General features: G+C 43.4%; 1 protein-coding gene across 12 annotated transcripts in view; it reads left to right on the forward strand.

Moving 5' to 3' along the window:
- Positions 1-340: 340 nt before the first annotated feature.
- FBXO25 (F-box protein 25) overlaps positions 341-22,105 on the forward strand; it is a 54,391-nt gene continuing 32,626 nt past the window's right edge. For 4 of the 12 annotated variants that reach the window (XM_045451189.1, XM_045451213.1, XM_045451202.1 and 1 more), the window contains exons 1-2: positions 937-1,072; positions 12,005-12,145. In XM_045451189.1, coding sequence (XP_045307145.1) covers positions 12,012-12,145 — 134 coding nt within the window. In that variant the 5' untranslated portion in view covers positions 937-1,072; positions 12,005-12,011. Of the gene's footprint in view, positions 1,073-12,004; positions 12,146-22,105 lie in introns of all 12 variants that reach the window. The other 8 variants (XM_045451207.1, XM_045451224.1, XM_045451160.1 and 5 more) reach the window with 6 other exon arrangements.

Consider the following 22,105-nt stretch of genomic DNA (forward strand, 5'->3'; position numbering starts at 1 on the left):
TTAACTGACTGAGCCACCCAGGCGCCCAGGGCCATAATCACTTTTACATTATTTTAAAACTGCATAGTCAAAGAATGCTACTGTAACAAGCACATCAAATAATTTACAAAAGTATTTTTCCAAGATCTGAATACCTAGTATATGCTTGCTGCAATGTGTTCCAAATATAAAAACATTTGATAAAGACAAATACTAAAATCAAGTACCTATTTATTGCTCACTGTATGCCAGGCATGGTTTCAAGGGTTTTCTATTAAGTCATTTAATTCTTGTTTTACTTCTGGGAAAATGGGGCGTGGTGAAGCCTTACTCATTGCCACAGCTCATCACTAGCCATTGCCGCCTGCAAGCCTCCGAAGTCTGGCTGGGACTCAGCTCAGCCACCTGACTCGCCGGCCTTCCTCTTTGCTCCCCTTCCACCAACACCAACGTTCTTGTTTAGTGATTGGAAAAGCCCACAGGTGCAAGAAGACCCTCCGGGGCGTCTCCACCCTTCCTGAAAGATCTCAATACCGTAAATCGTCTATAAACGGAAAATGCTTGAGCCTTCAGCTTAAGTACAAAAGGTAACTGGCGTGCCAGAGGCTGGGGGCAAATGTAAAGTGCATTTCTGACATTGAGGCGTTTCCGGGAGAGCAGCGGTTGGAAACTGGAGCAGACAGCGGGTAGGTCCCGGGTACCCTCCGCGAACCGGTCCTCCCAGCCCCTCTCCGCTGCACCCTCAGGAGCGCGCACAGGAAGCACGCGCGCCCTCCCACGCGGGGACGCCGCGCCACGCCCGCGGGGGTCTGCAGACCAGCTGCACCCACTGAGCACGCGCAGAAAGGCGGCGGCGGTGCCCACTGCGCACGCGCGCGGCTCGGCCTCGGGGAGCCGGGTAGCAACACGGCCACGCGGAGCCGCACCTGCCAATCAGCGCGGCCCGGGGCGGGGCTTCTTGTCAGCGCTCCCCAGTAGGCGGTGGACGACTTCCGGCAATAAACCTCCGCTCGGCCGTCAGGTGGGGACCGAGGGCGTCTGCGCTCCAGGTGGGGACGGCGATCCCCCCTCCCCCCAGCCCGCCCCGCGCCAGGTAGGGTTGGGGACCCTCGGCGCGCCGGGTGGGGAACAGAGGCGGTCCTCCGTTGCGCGGCGCGGCCTCCGTTGCCCGCCGCCCACCCCGCACGCCCGCGATTCCGCCGCGCCCAGCGCTCCCCCTCTGGGGGCGCCTCCCTCGGGGTCTGCGCGTCCCCGCCTTCTCAGCTGTTCCCGGGGCTCCTCCGTGTCTTGGAGCCGGTGGCCCCGTGCCCCGAGCCTCTCCTCCCAGAGATACCCCCTGCTCCCTGCGCTCCTTATCCGCACCGCACCTGCTACGCGGTCTTGGGTCCCCTGCCCTCGTCTACACCGCGCCGCACCTGCTGCGCGGTCCTCGGTCCCCTGTCCTCGTCCGTGGCTCTGTCATCCTCCCAGTGCCTGACTCCCTGCGCTCTCAGCTGACGCCTGGGCTTTGCGTCCTCCTCTTCACTGTGAACTCCGTTTGGACCCTTCCTGCTGGATTCCACTGCTCTCTGTGGGCCTATTCAGACTCTGAAAACTCACGCATCTGAAGAATCCGATCCGTTCTTTCCTTTTTTTTTTTAAACTTGTTTTATTTTTTTATTTTTTAAAAACTACATCTAAATGAGTTAGCATATAGTGCAACAATGATTTCAGGAGTAGATTCCGTAGTGCCCCTTACCCATTTAGCCCATCCCCCCTCCCGCGAACCTTCCAGCAGCCCTCAGTTTGTTCTCCATATTTATGAGTCTCTTCTGTTTTGTCCCCTTCCCTGTTTTATTTTTTTTCTTTCCCTTGTGTTCGTCTGTTTTGTCTCTTAAAGTCCATATGAGTGAAGTCATGTGATTTTTGTCTTTCTCTGACTAATTTCACTTAGCTTAATACCTTCCAGTTCCATCCACATAGTCGCAAATGACAAGATTTCATTCTTTTTGATTGCCGGGTAATACTCCATTGTATATATCTACCACATCTTCTTTATCCGTTCATCCATCAACGGACATCTGGGCTCTTTCCATACTTTGGCTATTGTTGATAGTGCTGCTATATACATGGGGGTGCATGTGTCCCTTTGAAACAGCACACCTGGATCCCTTGGATAAATGCCTAGTAGTGCAATTCCTGGGTTGTAGGGTAGTTCTATTTTTAGTTTTTTGAGGAACCTCCATACTGTTTTCCAGAGTGGCCGCACCAGCTTGCATTCCCACCAGCAATGCAAAAGAGATCCTCTTTCCACATCCTCACCAACATGTGTTGTTGCCTGAGTTGTTAATGTTAGCCATTCTGACAGGTGTCAGGTGGTATCTCCTTGTGGTTTTGATTTGTATTTCCCTGATGATGAGTGATGTTGAGCATTTTTTTCATGTGTCGGTTGGCCATCTGGATGTCTTCTTTGGAGGAGTGTCTATTCATGTCTTTTGCCCGTTTCTTCCCAGGATTGTTTGTTCTCTGGATGCTGAGTTTGATAAGTTCTTTGTAGATTTTGGATACTAACCCTTTATCTGATATGTCATTTGCAAAATCTCTTCCCATTCTGTCGGTTGCCTTTTAGTTTTGCTGATTGTTTCCTTCGCTGTGCAGAAGCTTTTTATTTTGATGAGGTCCCAGTAGTTCATTTTTCTTTTGTTTCCCTTGCCTCTGGAGACGTGTTGAGTAAGGAGTTGCTGAGGCCAAGATCAAAGAGGTTTTTGCCTGCTTTCTCCTTGAGGATTTTGATGGCTTCCTGTCTGACATTGAGGTCTTTCATCCATTTTGAGTTTTTGTGTATGGTGTGAGGAAGTGGTCCAGGTCCATTCTTCTGCATGTCGCTGTCCAGTGTTCCCAGCACCACTTGCTGAAGAGACTGTCTTTATTCATTGGATATTCTTTCCTGCTTTGTCGAAGGTTAGTTGGCCATACGCTTGTGGGTCCATTTCTGGGTTCTCTATTCTGTTCCATTGATCTGAGTGTCTGTTCTTGTGCCAGTCCCATACTGTCTTGATGATGACGGCTTTGTAGTATAGCTTGAAGTCTGGGATTGTGATGCCTCCTGCTTTGGTTTTCTTTTTCAAGATTGCTTTGGCTATTCGGGGTCTTTTCTGGTTCCATACAAATTTTAGGATTATTTGTTCTAGCTCTATGAAGAATGCTGGTGTTATTTTGATAGGGATTGCATTGAATATGTAGGTTGCCTTGGATAGTATCGACCTTTTAACAATATTTGTTCTATCCAGGAGCATGGAATCTTTTTCCATTTTTTTTGTGTCTTCTTTAATTTCTTTCATATGCTTCCTATAGTTCTCAGCATATGGACTTTTCACCTCTTTGGTTGGATTTATTCCTAGGTATTTTATGGTTTTTTGTGCAACTGTAAATGGGATCCATTCCTTGATTTCTCTTTCTGTCGTTTCATTGTTGGTGTATAGGAATGCAACTGATTTCTGTGTGTTGATTTTATATCCTGCAACTTTGCTGAATTCGTGAATCAATTCTAGCAGTTTTTTGGTGGAATCTTTTGGGTTTTCCATATAGAGTACCATGTCACCTGTGAAGAGTGCAAGTTTGACTTCCTTCTGGCTGATTTGGATGCCTTTTATTTCTTTGTGTTGTCTGATGGCAGAGGCTAAGACTTCCAATACTATGTTGAATAACCGTGGCGAGAGTGGACATCCCTGTCTTGTTCCTGACCTTAGGGGGAAAGCTCTGTTTTTCCCCATTGAGGATGATATTAGTGTTGGGTTGTTCATGTATGGCTTTGTGATCTGAAGGTATGCTCCTTCTATCCCTACTTTCTTGAGGGTTTTTATCAAGAAAGGATGCTGTATTTTGTCAAATGCTTTCTTTGCATCTACTGAGAGGATCATATGGTTCTTGTCTTTTCTTTTATTGATGTGATGAATTGCGTTGTTTTGCAGATATTGAACCAGCCCTGCATCCCAGGTAGAAATCCCACTTGGTTGTGGGCGAATAATTTTTTTAATGTATTGTTGGATCTGGTTGGCTAATATCTTGTTAAGGATTTTTGCATCCATGTTCATCAGGGAAATTGGTCTATTGTCTTCCTTTTTAGTAGGGTCTCTGTCTGGTTTTGGAATCAAGGTAATGCTGGCTTCATAGAAAGAGTTTGGAAGTTTTCCTTCCATTTCTATTTTTTGGAACACCTTCAAGAGAATAGGTGTTAGCTCTTCCTTAAATGTTTGGTAGAATTCCCCTGGAAAGCCATCCGGCCCTGGACTCTTGTTTTTTGGCAGATTTTTGATTTACTAATTTGATTTCCTTACTGGTTATGGGTCTGTTCAAATTTTCTATTTCTTCCTGTTTCGGTTTTGGTAGTGTATATGTTCCTGGGAATTTGTCTGTTTCTTCCAGATTACCCATTTTATTGGCATATAATTGCTCATAATATTCTCTTATTGTTTTTATTTCTGCTGTGTTGGTTGTGATCTCTTCTCTTTCATTCTTGATTTTATTTATTTGGGTCCTTTCCTTTTTCTTCTTGATCAAAGTGGCTAGTGGTTTATCAATTTTGTTAATTCTTTCAAAGAACCAGCTTCTGGTTTCATTGATCTGTTCTACTGTTTTTTTTTTTTGTTTTGTTTTTGTTTTTGTTTCGTTTTGTTTTTGTTTTGGCTTCGATAGCATTAATTTTTGCTCTAATCTTTATTATTTCCTGTCTTCTGCTGGTTTTGGGTTTTATTTGCTATTCTTTTTCTAGCTCCTTAAGGCAAAAGGTTAGTTTGTGTATCTGAGATCTTTCTTCCTTCTTTAGGAAGGCCTGGATTGCTCTATACTTTCCTCTTATGACCGCCTTTGCTGTGTCCCAGAGGTTTTGGGTTGTGGTGTTATTTCATTGACTTCCATATGCTTTTTAATTTCCTCTTTAACTTCTTGGTTCACCCATTCATTCTTTAGTAGGATGTTCTTAAGAATCTGTTCTTTTCTCTGGAAACCCTCATTTCTTGCCTTTTCCAAATCTGTAACCTCCATCCCTAATCAGAATACACGTTTTTGCATTCTTTCCTAAGAATTCATACTCCTCTTCCTTTTTAGTTTCCCTCTTTATTTCCTGGTCTCTGTTTCTTGGAAGCCTCTGTGATCCTCACTCAGGCCTTGTTTCAGTAAATCCCATTTCTGATTCTCAATCCACCACTCACCATCTCTTGAGGTTCTTTCGGCATCAAGTTCTTCCGTGCTTATAAGCCGTGTTCACGTTTGGCTCTAAATTGCTTGGAAATCTTGTAAGGATAAGAAAGTAGTGAAAGAGATCAAGTGCTTGTGAAATTGAGGACCAGTCTTTCTTGACGCAGAACAATGGAAGTTACTCAAAGTTTATGTTAAGACATAAGAAATAAGGGGAAAAGAAACTCGTTTGCCAGCTATTTTCCTTGACTGTGGAACTGCCTTGCTATTATCTGTGATTTTCTTATCTGAGTATAGTATGTGTAGCATTGCCTTGAGCTCTGCACAGAACAGCTTTCACTGTCTGGAGGATGAACTTAATAAGGGCTGTGAGTACCCGTTCCTGTGGTTCCTTTTCACCTAACTTAAGACAAACAGTGAAGTACATGTAGCCTTTTACAAGGCTGGTATGTTTTCCTGAGTGTTTTTATATTTAGATCAGTCATTACTTTTGCATACAGCGCCAGATATGATCTATATAAGGTAACAGTAAAAAAAAAAAAAAACAAAACAAAGAAAAAAACCACAGTTTTATGACCTTTGTTTTCACAGGGTGCTCATGAATTGCTGTTACAAACGTGCAGGGATATGGGGTGCTTGGTGGCTCAGTCGGTTGAGCGTCCGGCTTCAGCTCAGGTCATGATCTCGTGGTTTGTGAGTTCGAGCCCTGCGTCGGGCTCTGTGCTGACAGCTCAGAGCCTGGAGCCTGCTTCGGATTCTGTGTCTTCTTCTCTCTCTGCCCCTCCCCCGCTCACGCGCGCGCACGCGCGCTCTCTCTCTCTCTCTCAAAAATAAATAAACATTAAAAAAATTTTTTTATAAACATGCAGGCATAGAGCATAGACCGTGGAATGAAACTGTAGGAATGTAACTCCCAGCTCTGCCAGATGTTGTGCCTCAGTTTCTTCATCTGTAAAATGGAGAATTAAGCCTGTAAAAAGGGGGATGGCAACGTTTTCTATCTTTTAGGGCAGTGTGAGGGCTGAGATAATACAGGTAAGATGATCATAAGAATGCCTAACTCATACTAAGATCTAATACACATTGCTCTTGTATCATTAGTTAAGAAAAGGAAAATGCTTGGAGGAAGACCTTTCTGGGTTTGACCTGCCTCCCATGTTGGGAGTTTCCACCCCCACGCCCTGCTGTGTGCAATAGAGATGAAGTGAAGATTTTTGAGGGTTCAGCCCCTATGCTCTCTGACATCCGTTAGCATGACCTGTGCATAAAATTTCAAATTGTACCAGCTACTTCACGACAGAGTAGCCGCCTCCGAGTAGCTGCTCTTACGTGCTTAATAATTTTCAGGAGTAAGTTTTGCTTTTATTTTTGTGTTTGAAATTTTTCAAAACAAATGTGATTTTAGTTAAAATTTATTAAGGTGTAGCAATTCAGGTCTTTAGCAAGACAGATAAATATATTTCTGTCAAAAGTGATGGGTTCATCATTCCAGAAGTTTAGTAGTAGTTCTGATCTGCAAATTTAGATGGCTCAGGTTGGGAGTATTTTTGAAAATTTGGTACCAGACCTTTCACATTGCTTCTTGTCCATTTTGCTTCTTGCTTTTCCCTGATGGCTTTTTGTTGTTTCTAATAAGTCTTCTTCCAGAGTCTGCTTTAGTTTATGAACTGTATAGGATTACACCTTAAAATGAAGCTTCATTGTGACCCAAAGAAGATAATATGTCAAATCTCTGGAATCCTCATGTCTACAGCAGAACAAATCTTTTCCTCGGTGTTGAAAATAAAAACCTTGGAAATGTACTATTTTTTAAAAATGTTTTATTTTTGAGAGAGCACCAGTGGAGGAGGGGCAGAGAGAGGGACAGGGAATCTGAAGCAGGCTCCACACTATCAGCAGTGAGCCCGATGTAGGGCTTGAACTCATGAACCACGAGATCATGATGTGAGCCTAAGTCTGCCGCTCAACCGACTGAGCCACCCAGGTGCCCCAGAAATGTACTGTTTTTTATGTAGCTGCATTTCATTCCTTCCAATCCCTGTAAGTACAAACACCTACATGTGAAATATTCAGGCTAACCATTCATTGCTCACAGAGGTAGTTGCAAAAGAGTCGATTATCTTACTTGAAATACTAAGCTGACTCTTTACACTGAAAACTTTGGTTAAACGTCATAGAAGTTGCTTTTGAGGCCTGAATAGAAGTGTATGAAGTGGTGAGTGGGCCTAGTGCCTGACTAGACAAGTACAACGTGCGTCATCATCTTTTAAGAAAGTGTGTTAGTGGAGGTGTCCGCAGAGCTTTCTCTTGCTTGATTACTTGTGCTTTCCGCCTCCACCCTCCCGTTCCGTCTTCTCCACAGACCCAGGCAGATCATTCTCAGAACAACACTGCTCACATCACCACATTGCCCAAAAACTTTTATTTGGAGAATAAAGTCTAAACACCTTTGATATTCAAGGCTTCTGAACACCTTTCCACCCTACCTACCAGCCTTCCCAAAGATTTCTCTCCTACCGACCTGTTCTGTTCACTATTCTGAAAGGTGTCACTTGTATTCCCATCTTCGTTTCTTTTTGCCCACCATTTCTGGGATTGGTATTTTTCCCTAGTCTCTCCACTTAAGATCTAACCATGGGCTTTAAGGCCAAGATCATGTCCTAGTTTTTCTTCAGAGGTCCTAGATGGCTAGATTTTTACTTTGAATTTCTTTTAGTTATTCTCTCACTCAGTACATACATACACATTTTTTTATGGTTTTAAAATATATTTCCATACATTGTGTGTTTTCTCACTTGCATTGTCTTTTTAATTTATTTTTTAATGTTTATTTTTTTTTTTTTAATTTTTTTTTTTTCAACGTTTATTCATTTTTGGGACAGAGAGAGACAGAGCATGAATGGGGGAGGTGCAGAGAGAGAGGGAGACACAGAATCGGAAACAGGCTCCAGGCTCCGAGCCATCAGCCCAGAGCCCGATGCGGGGCTCGAACTCACGGACCGCGAGATCGTGACCTGGCTGAAGTCGGACGCTTAACCGACTGCGCCACCCAGGCGCCCCATAATGTTTATTTTTAACAGAGAGAGCGTGTGCGTGTGAGTGGGGAAGGGGCAAGAGAGAGGGTAACACAGGATCTGAAGCAGGACCCAGAATCCGAAGCAGGACCCAGATGCTCCCATTTATTTATTTTTTAAAATGTTTACTTTTGAAAGAAAGAGCGGGGTAAGGGCAGAGAGGGGGTGGGGGACAGAGGATCTGAAGCAGGCTCTGTGCACAGAGCCTGATGTGGGGCTTGAACTCACAAACTGTGAGATCATGACCTGAGCCGACTGAGCCACCCAGGCACCCCTATGTTTGGTCTGTTTAGCAGTATTCTGCATGGTTGCCAGTTTTTTTAAACACGGATTTTTCCAAATCTGTGATAATGAGAGATCTCAGAGATGGTCCTCGTACACATTGTTCCCTCGTGTGTGTCTTATGAGACTAAACTGTTTCAGAGCATCTTGCCTTCTTGGGTTAGGAGTGTTCTCTGGACTATATCTGAAGCTTCGTGAAAATTTAGAAAATCATTGTATACTATTGGAGACGATTCTAGTTAACTGAATTGACTAGACATGGGTGGTAGCTTTTGCATTTTAGGGTAGTTGGTAGCTTGAAACAAGTCTGCAAGATGATGCTTACCAAAATAGTGCTGGTATTTAAATAGGGATATTTAAGTACTTTCTAAAGTAAGAATTTAAGTGAATGAATATGTGACTATAAAAGATGTGTTCTTGCTGGAAACTCAAGTTGAGTGGGGTTTTGAGATCCTCTTGGTATACAAGAACATTTCATATGCCATTTAGGGAAATAAGCATGTAGAATTGACCCAGCAATGTTGCCGAAGACTTGGACTTTGCTTTTTTTGTCTCTTCTAAGGCAGTATCAAAGTCTATCTAGTAGCCTGTTTTTTGTTAGTTATGATATAGCTGGGAGATTATATTTGAAAAACTTTCATCACTCAGGTACTCTGTGTTAGAAATACCATACATTAGAGAAATGCTCCAAGTCTACTTTGGACCTGAGATTAATATAATACATTATTCTATTGAAACTATTTTTGGTTGAGCTATCAGTTATGTTTTTGTAGCTAAATTCAATATACACTTTTGAATATTTACCATACTAGCCTGTTAATAATGTTTTCCTTTCTGCCAGTCATTTGAAATACATTCTTCTCTTGACTTCCTGCTCCCTACCGCCTACCTCTTAGGCTCTTCCTTTTCTTTTTTCTTTTTTTTTTTTTTTTAAATTTTTTTTTTCAACGTTTATTTATTTTTGGGACAGAGAGAGACAGAGCATGAACGGGGGAGGGGCAGAGAGAGAGGGAGACACAGAATCGGAAACAGGCTCCAGGCTCTGAGCCATCAGCCCAGAGACTGACGCGGGGCTCGAACTCACGGACCGCGAGATCGTGACCTGGCTGAAGTCGGACGCTTAACCGACTGCGCAACCCAGGGGCCCCAGGCTCTTGCTTTTCAATTTCCTTTCTTGGCTCATCTTTATCTGCTTGTCTCTTAAATGTCATTGTCCCTTAGAGTTTTTCCCTTGCCTCTGTTTTTTTTTTCCCACTGTTATTCTCTGTGGGGGAAACATCCCTAGGTATCATTCCATAGGTATTATTCCTATGGCTTTGATGACTACCTGAATGCTGACGGTTTTCCTATTGTGTTCTCCAGCCTTATTGTCTCTTCTGAGCGATGGATCTGTATATGCATCCATTCAGTGTTTGTTGAGCTCCCTTGTGTGCCTGGCATTGTTAAAAAAAAAAATTCACTTACCTGTCACGCACAAATACTTGTATTTAATTGTCTGGAATGAAGCCAAGCACTTGTATTTTCTTTTTTTTTTTTTTTATTTAAAAAAAAAATTTTTTTTTTTCAACGTTTATTTATTTTTGGGACAGAGAGAGACAGAGCATGACCGGGGGAGGGGCAGAGAGAGAGGGAGACACAGAATCAGAAACAGGCTCCAGGCTCTGAGCCATCAGCCCAGAGCCTGACGCGGGGCTCAAACTCACGGACCGCGAGATCGTGACCTGGCTGAAGTCGGACGCTTAACCGACTGCGCCACCCAGGCTCCCAAAGCACTTGTATTTTCTAAAAGCTTCTAAGACTGTCAGGTTAATGCGCAGTGAGGGTTGAGAAGCACTGAGCCACAGGAAGGCAAGTCCGGGCAACGGAAGAGCTAGTATTTGAGCTCTTTTTGTCACCAAGTTATAAAGTTATTTATTTTGAGAGAGCCAGCAGGGGAGGGGCAGAAAGAGAGAGAATCCCAAGCAGGCTCCATGCTGTCAGCATAGAGCCCAGTGTGGGACTCAAACTTATGAACTGTGGAATCATGACCTGAGCCGAAACCAGGAGTCGGACACTTAACCGACTGAGCCACCGAGGTGCCCTGAAGGTCATGATTTTTATACCTGGGTCCCTATACGCGGATTCTAGTATAGTGCTGTCCTGTCGCCACGGACTCAGTAGATCTGACAGGCCTGTCCAAAACTGAAATTAACGTCTCTTCTTTCTTTATTCCTTATCTCAGAGGCAGGTTCAACAAACTCAAATCTGTCTCTCTGACTTCCCCTCACACGTGCAGCCAGCCTGGGGTTGCTCCGTGCCCCACGGGCCTCTCCCGGGCATAGCTGAGCGTGTGGTAGCTGGTCCCCTTAGCGCCAGAGAGCAAGACAAACAAGGCCTTGATTGCTGGTGACCCTGCCTCCTAAGTGCTTCTAGCATCTGTGTCTTCTGCAGCCCTACTCTTGCACCTCGTAAAGGCTTGTATTCCATAACAGCCAGTCCTAACTCTTCTTCCCGCCACGTGTCCCCCGACCTCCGTCCTCACAGTGGGACCCTGAGGCTTTTGTAACACTTGGGTCTAATCGAATCGTGTACCTGCGGAAGTTCCTTTCTGGGCCCCTCGCTGCCCTTGCAGGAAAGTCCAGTCGTCTGACTTGGGCACTGCTCCGGTCTCCCTTCTCACAGCTCCCTATGCCTGCTGTCCTACTGTGAGCTGCAACCAGGTTGACGCACATACAGCGCTGAACACAAATATGTCTCGTGTTACGTTGCTTCTAATTCTGGTGGAGAGAGTTTTTCTGTTGGCCGTAATGCTCCCGTTCTTCCTCACTCCTCGACTCCTACTTGTTCTCCAGGTCCCAGCTGAGATGGTCCCTCAGGTAAACCTTTCCTGACAGATGCAACGTTGGGCTAGTGCGTCCACCAATATGTAGCCCTTCTTATCATTTTGGTGCAGCTGAGGTACTGTGTCCTCTTTGCTCCCCTGTGTCTAGCCAGCATTTAAGGCACATGCAGACATTTCAATATTAAGAGCTTTATTCTTTAGAATCAATCAATGTTCTCAGGGCGCCTGGGTGGCTCAAGTTGGTCAAGCATCCTGACTCTTCATATCAACTCAAGTCATGATCTTTGATTTGTGACATCAAGCCCTGTGTTACACAGCGCAAAGCCTGCTTGGGATTCTCTCTTTCTCTCTCTCTCTCTCTGTCCCTCCCCTCTGCTCTTTCAAAACAAACATTCTTTAAAAATGAGGGGCCACCTGGGTGGCTCAGTTGGTTGAGCATCTGACTTCAGCTTCAGGTCATGATCTCACAGTTCGTGGGTTCGAGCCCCGCATTGACAGCTCAGAGCCTGGATCCTGCCTCTGATTCTGTCTCTCTCGCTCTCTGCCCCTCCCCCACTTGTGCACACGTGTGTGTGCACACGTTCTCTTTCTCAAAAATAAACATTAAAACAAATGTTCTGAATGAAAGGAAACTTGCTAATTCCACAAATTCTTAACATAAATTCTTTTACAGGGGAACTATGCCATTTTTGGGTCAGGACTGGAGATCTCCTGGATGGAGCTGGATTAAAACAGAAGATGGATGGAAGAGATGTGAATCCTGGAGTCGGGAACTTGAGAGAGAGAATAACCAGCGCAACCTGAGTCACAGCATGTAAGTTACAGCAGAACCACGCCATCTGCCCGCCTAACATTTATGGTTTCTATTTTTGAAGTCCCAGAAAAGCTCCATAACTTGTACTCTGGCTGAGTTTGCCCAGACACACAGTAGACTGTGTAGTGCCCACCAACAGGTGCTGCTCTCTTCTACGTAAACCAGGTAACCTTTACAGTAATCTGGGGAAACGGGATTACCATCGACCCCACATTATAGCTGAGGAGCTCAGGAAACGAAGATACGGTCTTGGCAGCATGTATCCGAGACTCCTGATGACAGTGGCTTGCACGAGACAGGAAGTCTGTTTCTCTCCCTGGAAATCCCGAGTTGGTGTAGTGACTCTGCTCAGGGATGGAAAGACATTCTGTGCTGGTGCTCTGCTGGCCCTTCTGCACCGTCGAAGGGGGCGTATCACCCACGGTCCAGTCAGCAGGGCAGGAGAGGAGCAGGACACGTGTGTCACATTTGCTCACATCTTGGCTGGAGCATGAGATGCATGGGAACTAGGGGGCGTGGTCTCTCTGATGCACAGCTGTGTGTTCAGATAAACCTCAGAGATGCTGTGAACACGGAAGCGGGGATGGTGACTGGCAGTCTCTACCACAGATGCTATTTGAACATCCGAAGGATTAGGAAGCTCTCAGGGCTTCTTCCTTCAAGGTGTTACGGATCTAGTAATTGATTTTACTGTATATATTTTTTAAAAATTGTTTTTAATGTTTGCTTTTGAGAGAGAGAGACAGAGCGTGAGTGGGGGACGGGCAGGGAGAGAGGGAGACACAATCCAAAGCAGGCTCCAGGCTCTGAGATGTCAGCACAGAGCCCGATGCCGGGCTCGAACCCACAAATTGCAAGATCATGACCTGAGCTGAATTCGGACACTCAACCAACTGAGTCACCCAGCCACCTCAGTTTGACTGTATATTTTAATTTTGCATTTGCATAATTACCAACTCTGTATTTTTAACAGGGAGGACATCTGATTTTCATTTTTAAGAAATCATTTTATTATTTTTTTCATCATGAGACGTGTACTCCTTAATCCCTATCCCCTGTTTCACCCATTGCCCACCTATCTCCCCCTCTGGTGACCATGAGTTTGTTCTTTATAGTTAAGAGTCTGTTTCTTAGCTTTGCCACTTTTTTTTCCCCTTGCTCATCTTGGTTTCTTAAATTCCACATGTGAATGAAGTCATTTGGTATTTGTCTTTGACTTATTTTGCTCAGCATAATGTACTCTAGCTCCATCCACGTCATTGAAAATGGCAAGATTTCATTCTTTTTATGGCTGAGTGATATTCCATTGTGTATACACCACTTCTCCTTCATCCATCCATTGGTCAGTGGACGCTTGGGCTGCTTCCATATCTTGGCTCTCGTAACTAATGCTACAACAAACAAAGGGTGCATGTATCCCTGTGAGTTAGTGCTTTTATATTTTTTGGGTAAATACCCAGTAATGCAATTGCTGGGTTGTAGGGTAGTTCTATTTTTAACTTTTTGAGGAACCTCCGTACCGTTTTCCAGAGTGGCTGCACCAGTTTTCATTCCCAGCAGCAGTGCACGAGGGCTCCCCTTTCTCTGCATCCTTAACCAGAGCTTGTTCTTTCTGGTGTTGTTGATTTTAACTGTTCTGACAGGTGTGTGAGGTGACATCTCATTGTGGTTTTGATTTGCATTTTTCTGATGATGAGCGATGTTGAGCATCTTTTCATGTGTCTGTGGGTCATTTGTATGCTTTCTTTGGAGAAACGTTTTCTGCCCATTTTTTAATTGTTTTTTGGGGTATTGAGTTGTATAAGTTCTTTATGTATTTTGGATACTAACCCTTTATCGGATATGTCATTTGCAAATATCTTTTCCTGTTCTGTATGTTGTCTTTTAGTTTTGCTGATTGTTTCCTTTGCCGTAGAGAAGCCTTTTATTTTGATGTAGTCCCAATAGTTTATTTTTTACTTCAGCCTGTCTGATTTTCTGACAGAAATGTAGTGCTTTAGATTAGAGACTGGTTTGTAGTATTTGACTATATACAAATTATAGGATATATTTCAGATTACAGTAAAGATAACATGTATATATTGTGGCATTTCTCTTCCATTCTGAATTTTATTTAATATTGATGAATGTAAATTTTATGTAAGATTGGTAATTATGCATGCTATCAGTATTAGATAATGTCACACAGCTGTGAATTTTCAGTTATTTTTTTGTCTTCCAGTTTTCGTAGCAAATTATTTAAATACAAGGTTGGTTGAATACATGTGGAAATAGTTGATGTCTGCATGGACTCCTCATGACCTACTGTTAAACATGGAGACTCCAGAAGTCACCATTTTAGGACGGATAAAGAGTCTGGGAAATGTCAGACTGCAAAAGCTGTCAGGTGTGAAATACGATGTTACTGCCACTTCTACTCTAAGGAATTTGCATGAGTTTGTCTTTTCTTCCTTGTGTATTTTCCCCCACACATTCCCACACATTTTTCTGTATACACACAAACTTAGCGAAAATCCACTCAAGCTATGTTTTCTTTACATGATAAACTCTGTTTCCACCTGTCTCCCTCACCCTCTTCCCTGTAAACTCTCCCCTCACCCACTCCCTTTCAAACTTCATTTAAAAATCCTTCCAGATAGTAAGCTTTGCTGACCGATGCTTCTCTGCGCCATCGAAACCTATCCGTCTCTGCTTATTGAGACAGGGCTTTATTCGTTGGGTGAAGTGAAGTTAACAGACAGAGTTAACTGTCTGTCCTTTACACCTTCTGGTTGCCCTTTTTCCCACTCTTTTTTTCTTTGTTGTTCTCCTCCTTTTGCCCATTTCCACAAAAATGCATATCCTGACCTATGGGGAGAGGCCACAGATGACCCAGAACTATATAGCCAGTGTCTGATATTTTTCTTACCCTGGAAGAAAAAGCAATTTAACTTTGAACTGAAATTTGCAGAAAATAAAACCATATGTAACCACCATTTCAAATTGCTGAGGAAAATTACCTCTTCCTCTGAATGTCTGTGAGAAACAGCATTCCTAATTCTTTGGTTGAAGATGGGCTTTCTAAAGCTAGTAAAAATAATTTACACACTCAAGATTCTAACCAGCTTTGTAAAATGTTTTATAATGGGCATGAGAATACAAGACCTTTAAATATCCCCTTGCCCTCTTTTGCCTCATTTTAGGATTAAAAGTTGAGCATGTAGGTAAGAAATTACATGGTTCAACAGGGTTAATTCAGGTCGGGCTGACCCGTTCATACTTTGAATCCTGACTAAGCTGCTTTTTCAAGCAACATATGTGATACTGTGGAGGTTGATGATGGAGTGAACATTCACCTCTATTTTGCATGCCTCATTCTTCCCTTAAAAGATGTGTGGAGCGTACAGAGTCTTGTACAGCAGAGCACGTTTTGACACGTGGGTACTTCATCTTGCGCCCTCCTGGGGAGGTTTCTTCACTTCCCTGTAGATGCACAAGAGAGGGTGGGTGGGCTGGGCCACACAGTGACGACGGGAGACCTAGTTCGGGATTCTAGTGGAGGGAGGATGTGCATGTGCCCAGGGCAGTGTCCATGCAGTCGGATGGTGGGGAACATGGTCAACGAGATAGTAGGCAGCAGACTGGATGAGGAGAAAAGGGAGCAGCCCCCAGATACACCGTGAGCCTTTGGCTTGGGGAGAACCATACTAAGTCCTCATCTGGCTCGGTCCCCCCATCAGGGTGTTGTTGCTACTCAGTGTGACATTTGGTGACAGATCTTGTAGGATTTTTGCAAAGGAAGGTATTGCAGAGGAGGGTCCGGATACTGTGTCTTTGAGAATTGGTAGCCTTTCCCATCAGATTGCACCGTGCTTAGTAGCTGCAGGCTCCGAGGAGGCCGCTGAGAGAAGGCAGTGCTCCTGTGAGGCTGAAGTGTGGTGGTGGGGGGGGGGGGGCAGCTATGTGGGGCTTAGCTCTGCCTTAACAGTGACATTTCTAGCATCTTCTCCCTTTGCATTTAGTTTATTAAACCTTTTCATTGCATTATTTTTATTGACATCTCATTGAACGTTGTTTCAAATCCCAGTTTCAATAATTTAAGGTTTATTTTGGTCATTTGCTTCTCAGTGGACATAGCAGTGGCGGGCATCGTAAATTTGGGGCTCCACAGAAAGTATTGTCAACTCTACTGAAAATACCAGTTCAGTTGTGGGTCCCCCGCCAAAGAGAAAGGAAAGAGGCCGTATTTTTGGTTCCCCTACGAGAATGCAAAATGGGTCTCTGATCACGAAGATGGATAGAGAATTCAGGAGATCCTCTGGTGCTTGAAGTCATACTTAACCCACTGAGCCACCAGGCGCCCCAGGGAAAGAATCTTAAGCAGGTTGCACACTCGATCCCATGACTGAGAGATCATGACTTGAGCCAAAATCAAGAGTCAGACGCTCAACTGACTGAGCCTCCTGGGCACCCGTAGGTACAGCTTTTTAGTTTGATGTGTTCCACTTGTTTATTTTTGCTTTTGTTGCCCGTGCTTTTGGTGTCAGATTAAAAATCGTCACCCAGACCAGTGACTATCCAGGAGCTCACCCCTATGTTTTCTTCCAGGAGTTTTATGGTTTCGGGTCTTACATTCAAGTCTTTAATCCATTGTGACTTAATCTTGGGGGGGTAAGGTAGTGATCCAGTACCCTTCTTTTGCATGAAGGTGTCTACTTCCCCAACGCCATTTACTAAGGAGCCTCTTCTTTCCCCACTTTTGACTCCATCGTTCTGAATTAATTGACCACATATATGAGGGTTCATTTCTGCACACTCTGTTCTGTTCTGTTCATTTGCATGCCTTTTATGCCAACGCTGTATTGAGTATTACAGCTTTGCGATATAGTTTGAAATCGGGGTACATGATGCCCCCAGCTTTGTTTTTCTTTCTCAGGATAGCTTTGGCTATTCACAATCTTTTATGGTTCCATATATGTTAGGGTTATTTGTTCTGCTTCTGTGAAATGTGCCTTTGGACTTTCGATAGGGATTGTGTTGAATCTGTAGATTGTTTTTGGGTAGTGTGGACATGCTAACAATATTCTTTCAGTCTGTGAACACAGCATGTCTTTCTATTTATTTGTGTCTTCTTCAGTTTTTGTATTTTTTTTTTTTTCTTTTAGTGTCCTTTAGTTTTCAGCATATGTGTCTTTGACCTCCTCGATTAAATTTGTTCTTAGATATTCTTTTCGGTGCAATTATAATTGGGATTGCTGTCTTAATTTTTCCTTTTGGTATCTTGTTATTAACATATGGAAACACAACAGACGTTTGTATATTGTGGATTAGGTGAGCCCGGCTGAGCAGCCAGCACATACTGTGTCCTGGCATAGTGACTGGCTTCAGCCAGGTGCAGCCAGAAGGTGTGGGCTCTGGACTGTTTGAGCTCTTGGTGAAGTCCCAACCCCCACTTGCCAGACTCAGCATTGTGATGATGGGAGCCGAGCTGCTAGGAGTTGGCGACCCCGTGGAGTTGGGGAGCAGAGCTGTCCCCGCTGGCAGCGGAGCTGAAAGACAGGTCCTTGTGACCTTGTGTGAGCCCTCAGTAGGATCAGGCCTACGTTTTCCTGCTTCTGACAGTAAGAAGGTTCCCCTTTGGTGAACGCCAGCTGGAGTTTGGTTTTTATCATTTAATCTAGCGGATGTAGTTGGAATGTGTTTTGTTTTTGTGTTTGTTTTGTAGTACTTGTGACCGTTTCAGAATGTGTATTTCGTGATTATGTTTTTAAAATTTAACATAAATATTTTCTTTTTCTGAAGATTCCTAAATTTTTATAAGCTTCAGGCTCCACAATACCTGAGTTTGGTTTCGTTGAAGCAGGACTTTACTTTTTATTTTTTTGTTGTCACAAATGGCCGGATTTCTTTTTTATGGCTGAATGATATTCCAGTGTGTATGTGCATATGTGCATGTATGTACGTGTATATGTGTACACGTGCACACATCATCTTCAGTCAGTGGACACTCAGGCTGCTTCCATGTCTTGGCTGTTGTAAGTAATGCTGCACTGACTATACGGGTGCACACGTGTCTTCAAATTGGTGTTTTCTTGGAAACAAAACCAGAAGTGGAATTGCGGGATCATAGGGTATCTATTTTTAATATTTGGGAAGTGTCCACACTGTTTTCCACAGTGGCTGCGCCAATTCGCACCTCCACCAACAGTGCATGCAGGCTGTCTTTTCTCCAGGTCCTCGCCAACGCTTGCTATTTGCCTTTTTTTTTTTTTTTTTTTTAAAGTTTATTTATTTTTGGGACAGAGAGAGACAGAGCATGAACGGGGGAGGGGCAGAGAGAGAGGGAGACACAGAATCGGAAACAGGCTCCAGGCTCTGAGCCATCAGCCCAGAGCCCGACGCGGGGCTCGAACTCCCGGACCGCGAGATCGTGACCTGGCTGAAGTCGGACGCTCAACCGACTGCGCCACCCAGGCGCCCCGCTATTTGCCTTTTTGATACTAGACAATCTGACAGGTGTGCGGTGGTCTCTGATTGTGGTTTTGAGCGGATTTCCCTGATTACTGCTCTACTGAGCACCTTGTAATATGTCTGTTGGCATCTGTGTGTCTTCTTTGGAAGAATGTCCATCCCCATTCTCTGCTCCTTTTTGAATTGGATTGTTTGGCCTTTTTTTCTTTTTCTTTCTTTTCTTTTTTTTTCTTTTTTCTTTTACTGAATGAGTTTTTATTTTTATTTTTTTTAAATTTTTTTTTTCAACATTTATTTATTTTTGGGACAGAGAGAGACAGAGCATGAACGGGGGAGGGTCAGAGAGAGAGAGGGAGACACACAGAATCGGAAACAGGCTCCAGGCTCTGAGCCATCATGAGCCATCAGCCCAGAGCCCGACACGGGGCTCGAACTCACGGACCGTGACATCGTGACCTGGCTGAAGTCGGACGCTCAACCGACTGCGCCACCCAGGCGCCCCTGAATGAGTTTTTAAAAACACTTTTTTATATTAACCTCTTATCAGATACGTGATTTGCAAATATTTTCTCCCATTTGGAAGGTTGTCTTTTTATTTTGTTGATGGTTTTCTTTGCAGAAGCTTTTTGTTTTGATATGACCCACTGGTTTACTTTTGCTTTTTGGTGTCAAACCCAAAAAAATCATTTCCAAGATGACCGTCAAGGAGTTTACTGCCTGTTGTTTTCTTCTAGAAGTTTTATAGTTTCAGGTCTTACATTTGATTCTTCAATCCGTTTGGGTTAATTTTTGTGAATGGGGTAAGAAAGTGGTCCAGCTTCCTCCTCCTTGCATGTTGCTGTCCAGTTTTCCCAGCACCATTTACTGAAGGGACTGTCCTTTCCCCATTGGATATTCTTGGCTCCTTTGTCTTAAATTTATTGACCATGTATGTGTGGGTTTTTTCTACACTCTGTTGTTCCATTGACCCATGACCATCTTTATTTACTTATACTATTTTGTTCTGATTAGTATAGTTTTATAACATAGTATGAAATCAGGGAGCATGATCTTCCAGCTTTGGACTTCTTTCTCAAGATTGGTTTGGATATTTGGGGTCTTTTGTGGTTATATATAAATGTTAGGATTGTTTATTTCTTTGAGAAATGTCATTGGAATTTCTATAGGGATTACATTAATTCTGTAGATTGCTTTCGGGTATGGACATTTTAACAATATTAATTGTACCTGTCCATGAACATGGAATATCTTTCCATTTGTATGTCATCTCCAGCTTATTTCATCAATGTCTTGTGGTTTTCTGTGTACAAGTCTTTAATCTCCTAGGTTAAATTTATTTCTAGGTATTTTATTCTTTTTGGCACAATTAATTGTGAATGAAGCTGTTTACTGAATTTTTAAATTTATCTTCTTGAGAGTTCCTTATTAGTGTTAGAACACATAGGTTTTTATATATTTGTATCCTACATTTTTCTGACCTCATTTATTCTAAAAGTCTTTTGATGGAGTCTTCAGGGTTTTCTATGTATAAGATCATGTTACCAGGAAATAATGACAGTTTTACTTCTTTCTTTACAATTTGAATGCTTCCTGTTTCTTTTCTTGCAAAATTAGAAAGGACTTCCAGTCTAATGTTGACTAAAAGTGGCAGAAGTGGTGGCTCTCCTTGTCTTGCTCCTGGTCTTAGAGGAGAAGCTTTCAGCTCTTCATTGAGTATGATGTTAGCTGTGGGCTTGTCATATATGGCCTTTATTATGTTGAGGTAGGTTCATCTGTACCCTCCTGAGAGTTTTTGTCCTAAATGTTTGTCGAATTTTGTCAAATGATTTTTGTGCATCTGTTATGTTGATCACATGATTTTTATTCTTCCTTTTGTTAATGTAGTATATCACATTGATGTGCAGATGTTGAACCATCTTTGAATCCCTGGAATAAACCCATTTGATCATAGTGTATAATGCTTCTAATGTTATGTTGATTTGCTTTGCTAATATTTGATTAAGGGTTTTGCATCTATATTCATCAGGGATATGAACCTGTAAGTTTCTTCTCTCATGCTGTTCATGTCCAATTTGGTATAAAAGCACTGCTGACCTCTAAAACTGAGTTTGGAATCATTCCTTCGTGTCTCCCTCTCCCTCTCTCCCTCTCCCCCTCCCCCTATTTTGAAGAAGTCCCTCAGGCACTTCTTGTAAGGCTCATCTAGTGTGATGAGCTCCTGTAAGTCCTGCTTGCCTAGGAAACCATCTCGCCTCAGTTCTACAGGACAGCTGTGCAGGGTACGGTAATCTCAGTTGGCGTTTTTTTCTTCCAGCACTTTGAATACATCATGCCCCTCCTTCCAGCCTGCGAAGTTTCCACTGAAAAGTCTGTGGGAGTCTTACAGGGTTTTCTTATATACAACCAGTTGTTTTTCTCTTGCTGTTTTTAAAATTCTTGCCCTGTCCTAAAGTTTTGACAGTTGAATTACAATGTGTCTTAGTATGGATCTCTTTGAATTCATCTTACTGGAACTCTCTGGGCTTCCTGGGTCTGGATGTCTGTTTCTGTTCCCAGAGTAAGGAGGTTTTCAGCCGTTGTTTCTTTTTCTTTTTTTTTTTAAGTAGGCTCCACGCCTAGCACGGATCCCAATGTGGGGCTTGAACTCATGACCCTGAGATCAAGACCTGAGCTGAGATCGAGTTGGACATTTAACCAACTGAGCTACCTGGTACCCCTAGCCATTGTTTCCTGAACTTTTTTGCCCTTTTTCTCTCTGTTCTCCCTGTAATGAGAATGTTGGTCCACTTCCCTTAAGCTCTCTTAATTCTTTTTCATTCTTTTACCTTTTTTGCTTCTCTGATTGGGGGAGTTCCATTGCCCTGTCTTCAGAGTTCACTGATTCTTTCTTCTGCTTTCCTTTAGTCTGCTGTATTTTTCCATTCAGTTATTGTGTTCTTTAGCTCTGGATTTCTAAGTACTTTTGTACATTTCTGTTTCTTTCTTGAGATTCTTTCTTCATTTTTCCTCCAAGCTCAGGGAGCATCTTTATGACCATTATTTTGAACTCTTGTATCAGGTAAGTTACTTATCTTTGTGGTACTAAGATTTCCTTAGGTTTTATCTTGTTCTTTTGTTTCAAACATATTACTCTGTTTCTTCATTTTGCTGGACTCTCTGTGTGAGTTTTATGCATTAGAGGAAACCGCCACCTCTCCCAGGCTGGAAGGGTTGGTCTTATGTAGGAGTTGCAGCTTCTCGGTCAACCCTGCCCTCAGTCTTGATCACCTCTCACATCTTTGTGATTGTGCAGGCAGCCTGCTTTATTCTTAATGGCTCCCAGTAGTTGAGTGCGTCAAGACCAGTCATTGTTCCAAAGGGGAGGATCTCAACCAGCACATTGATTCTGACCGATGGGAGGCCAGCCCCTTGGGCAGCAGTTTGTAGAGTAGGCAGGTATATCTGGTCCTGTGAGCCCCCAGCTTGAGCCATGTTGGCTACCCAGAGCCAGAAGATCTAGGGGTGCCTCTG

The sequence above is a fragment of the Leopardus geoffroyi genome, chromosome B1, assembly GCF_018350155.1.
Source record: "Leopardus geoffroyi isolate Oge1 chromosome B1, O.geoffroyi_Oge1_pat1.0, whole genome shotgun sequence".
In the NCBI taxonomy this organism is placed as follows: domain Eukaryota; kingdom Metazoa; phylum Chordata; class Mammalia; order Carnivora; family Felidae; genus Leopardus; species Leopardus geoffroyi.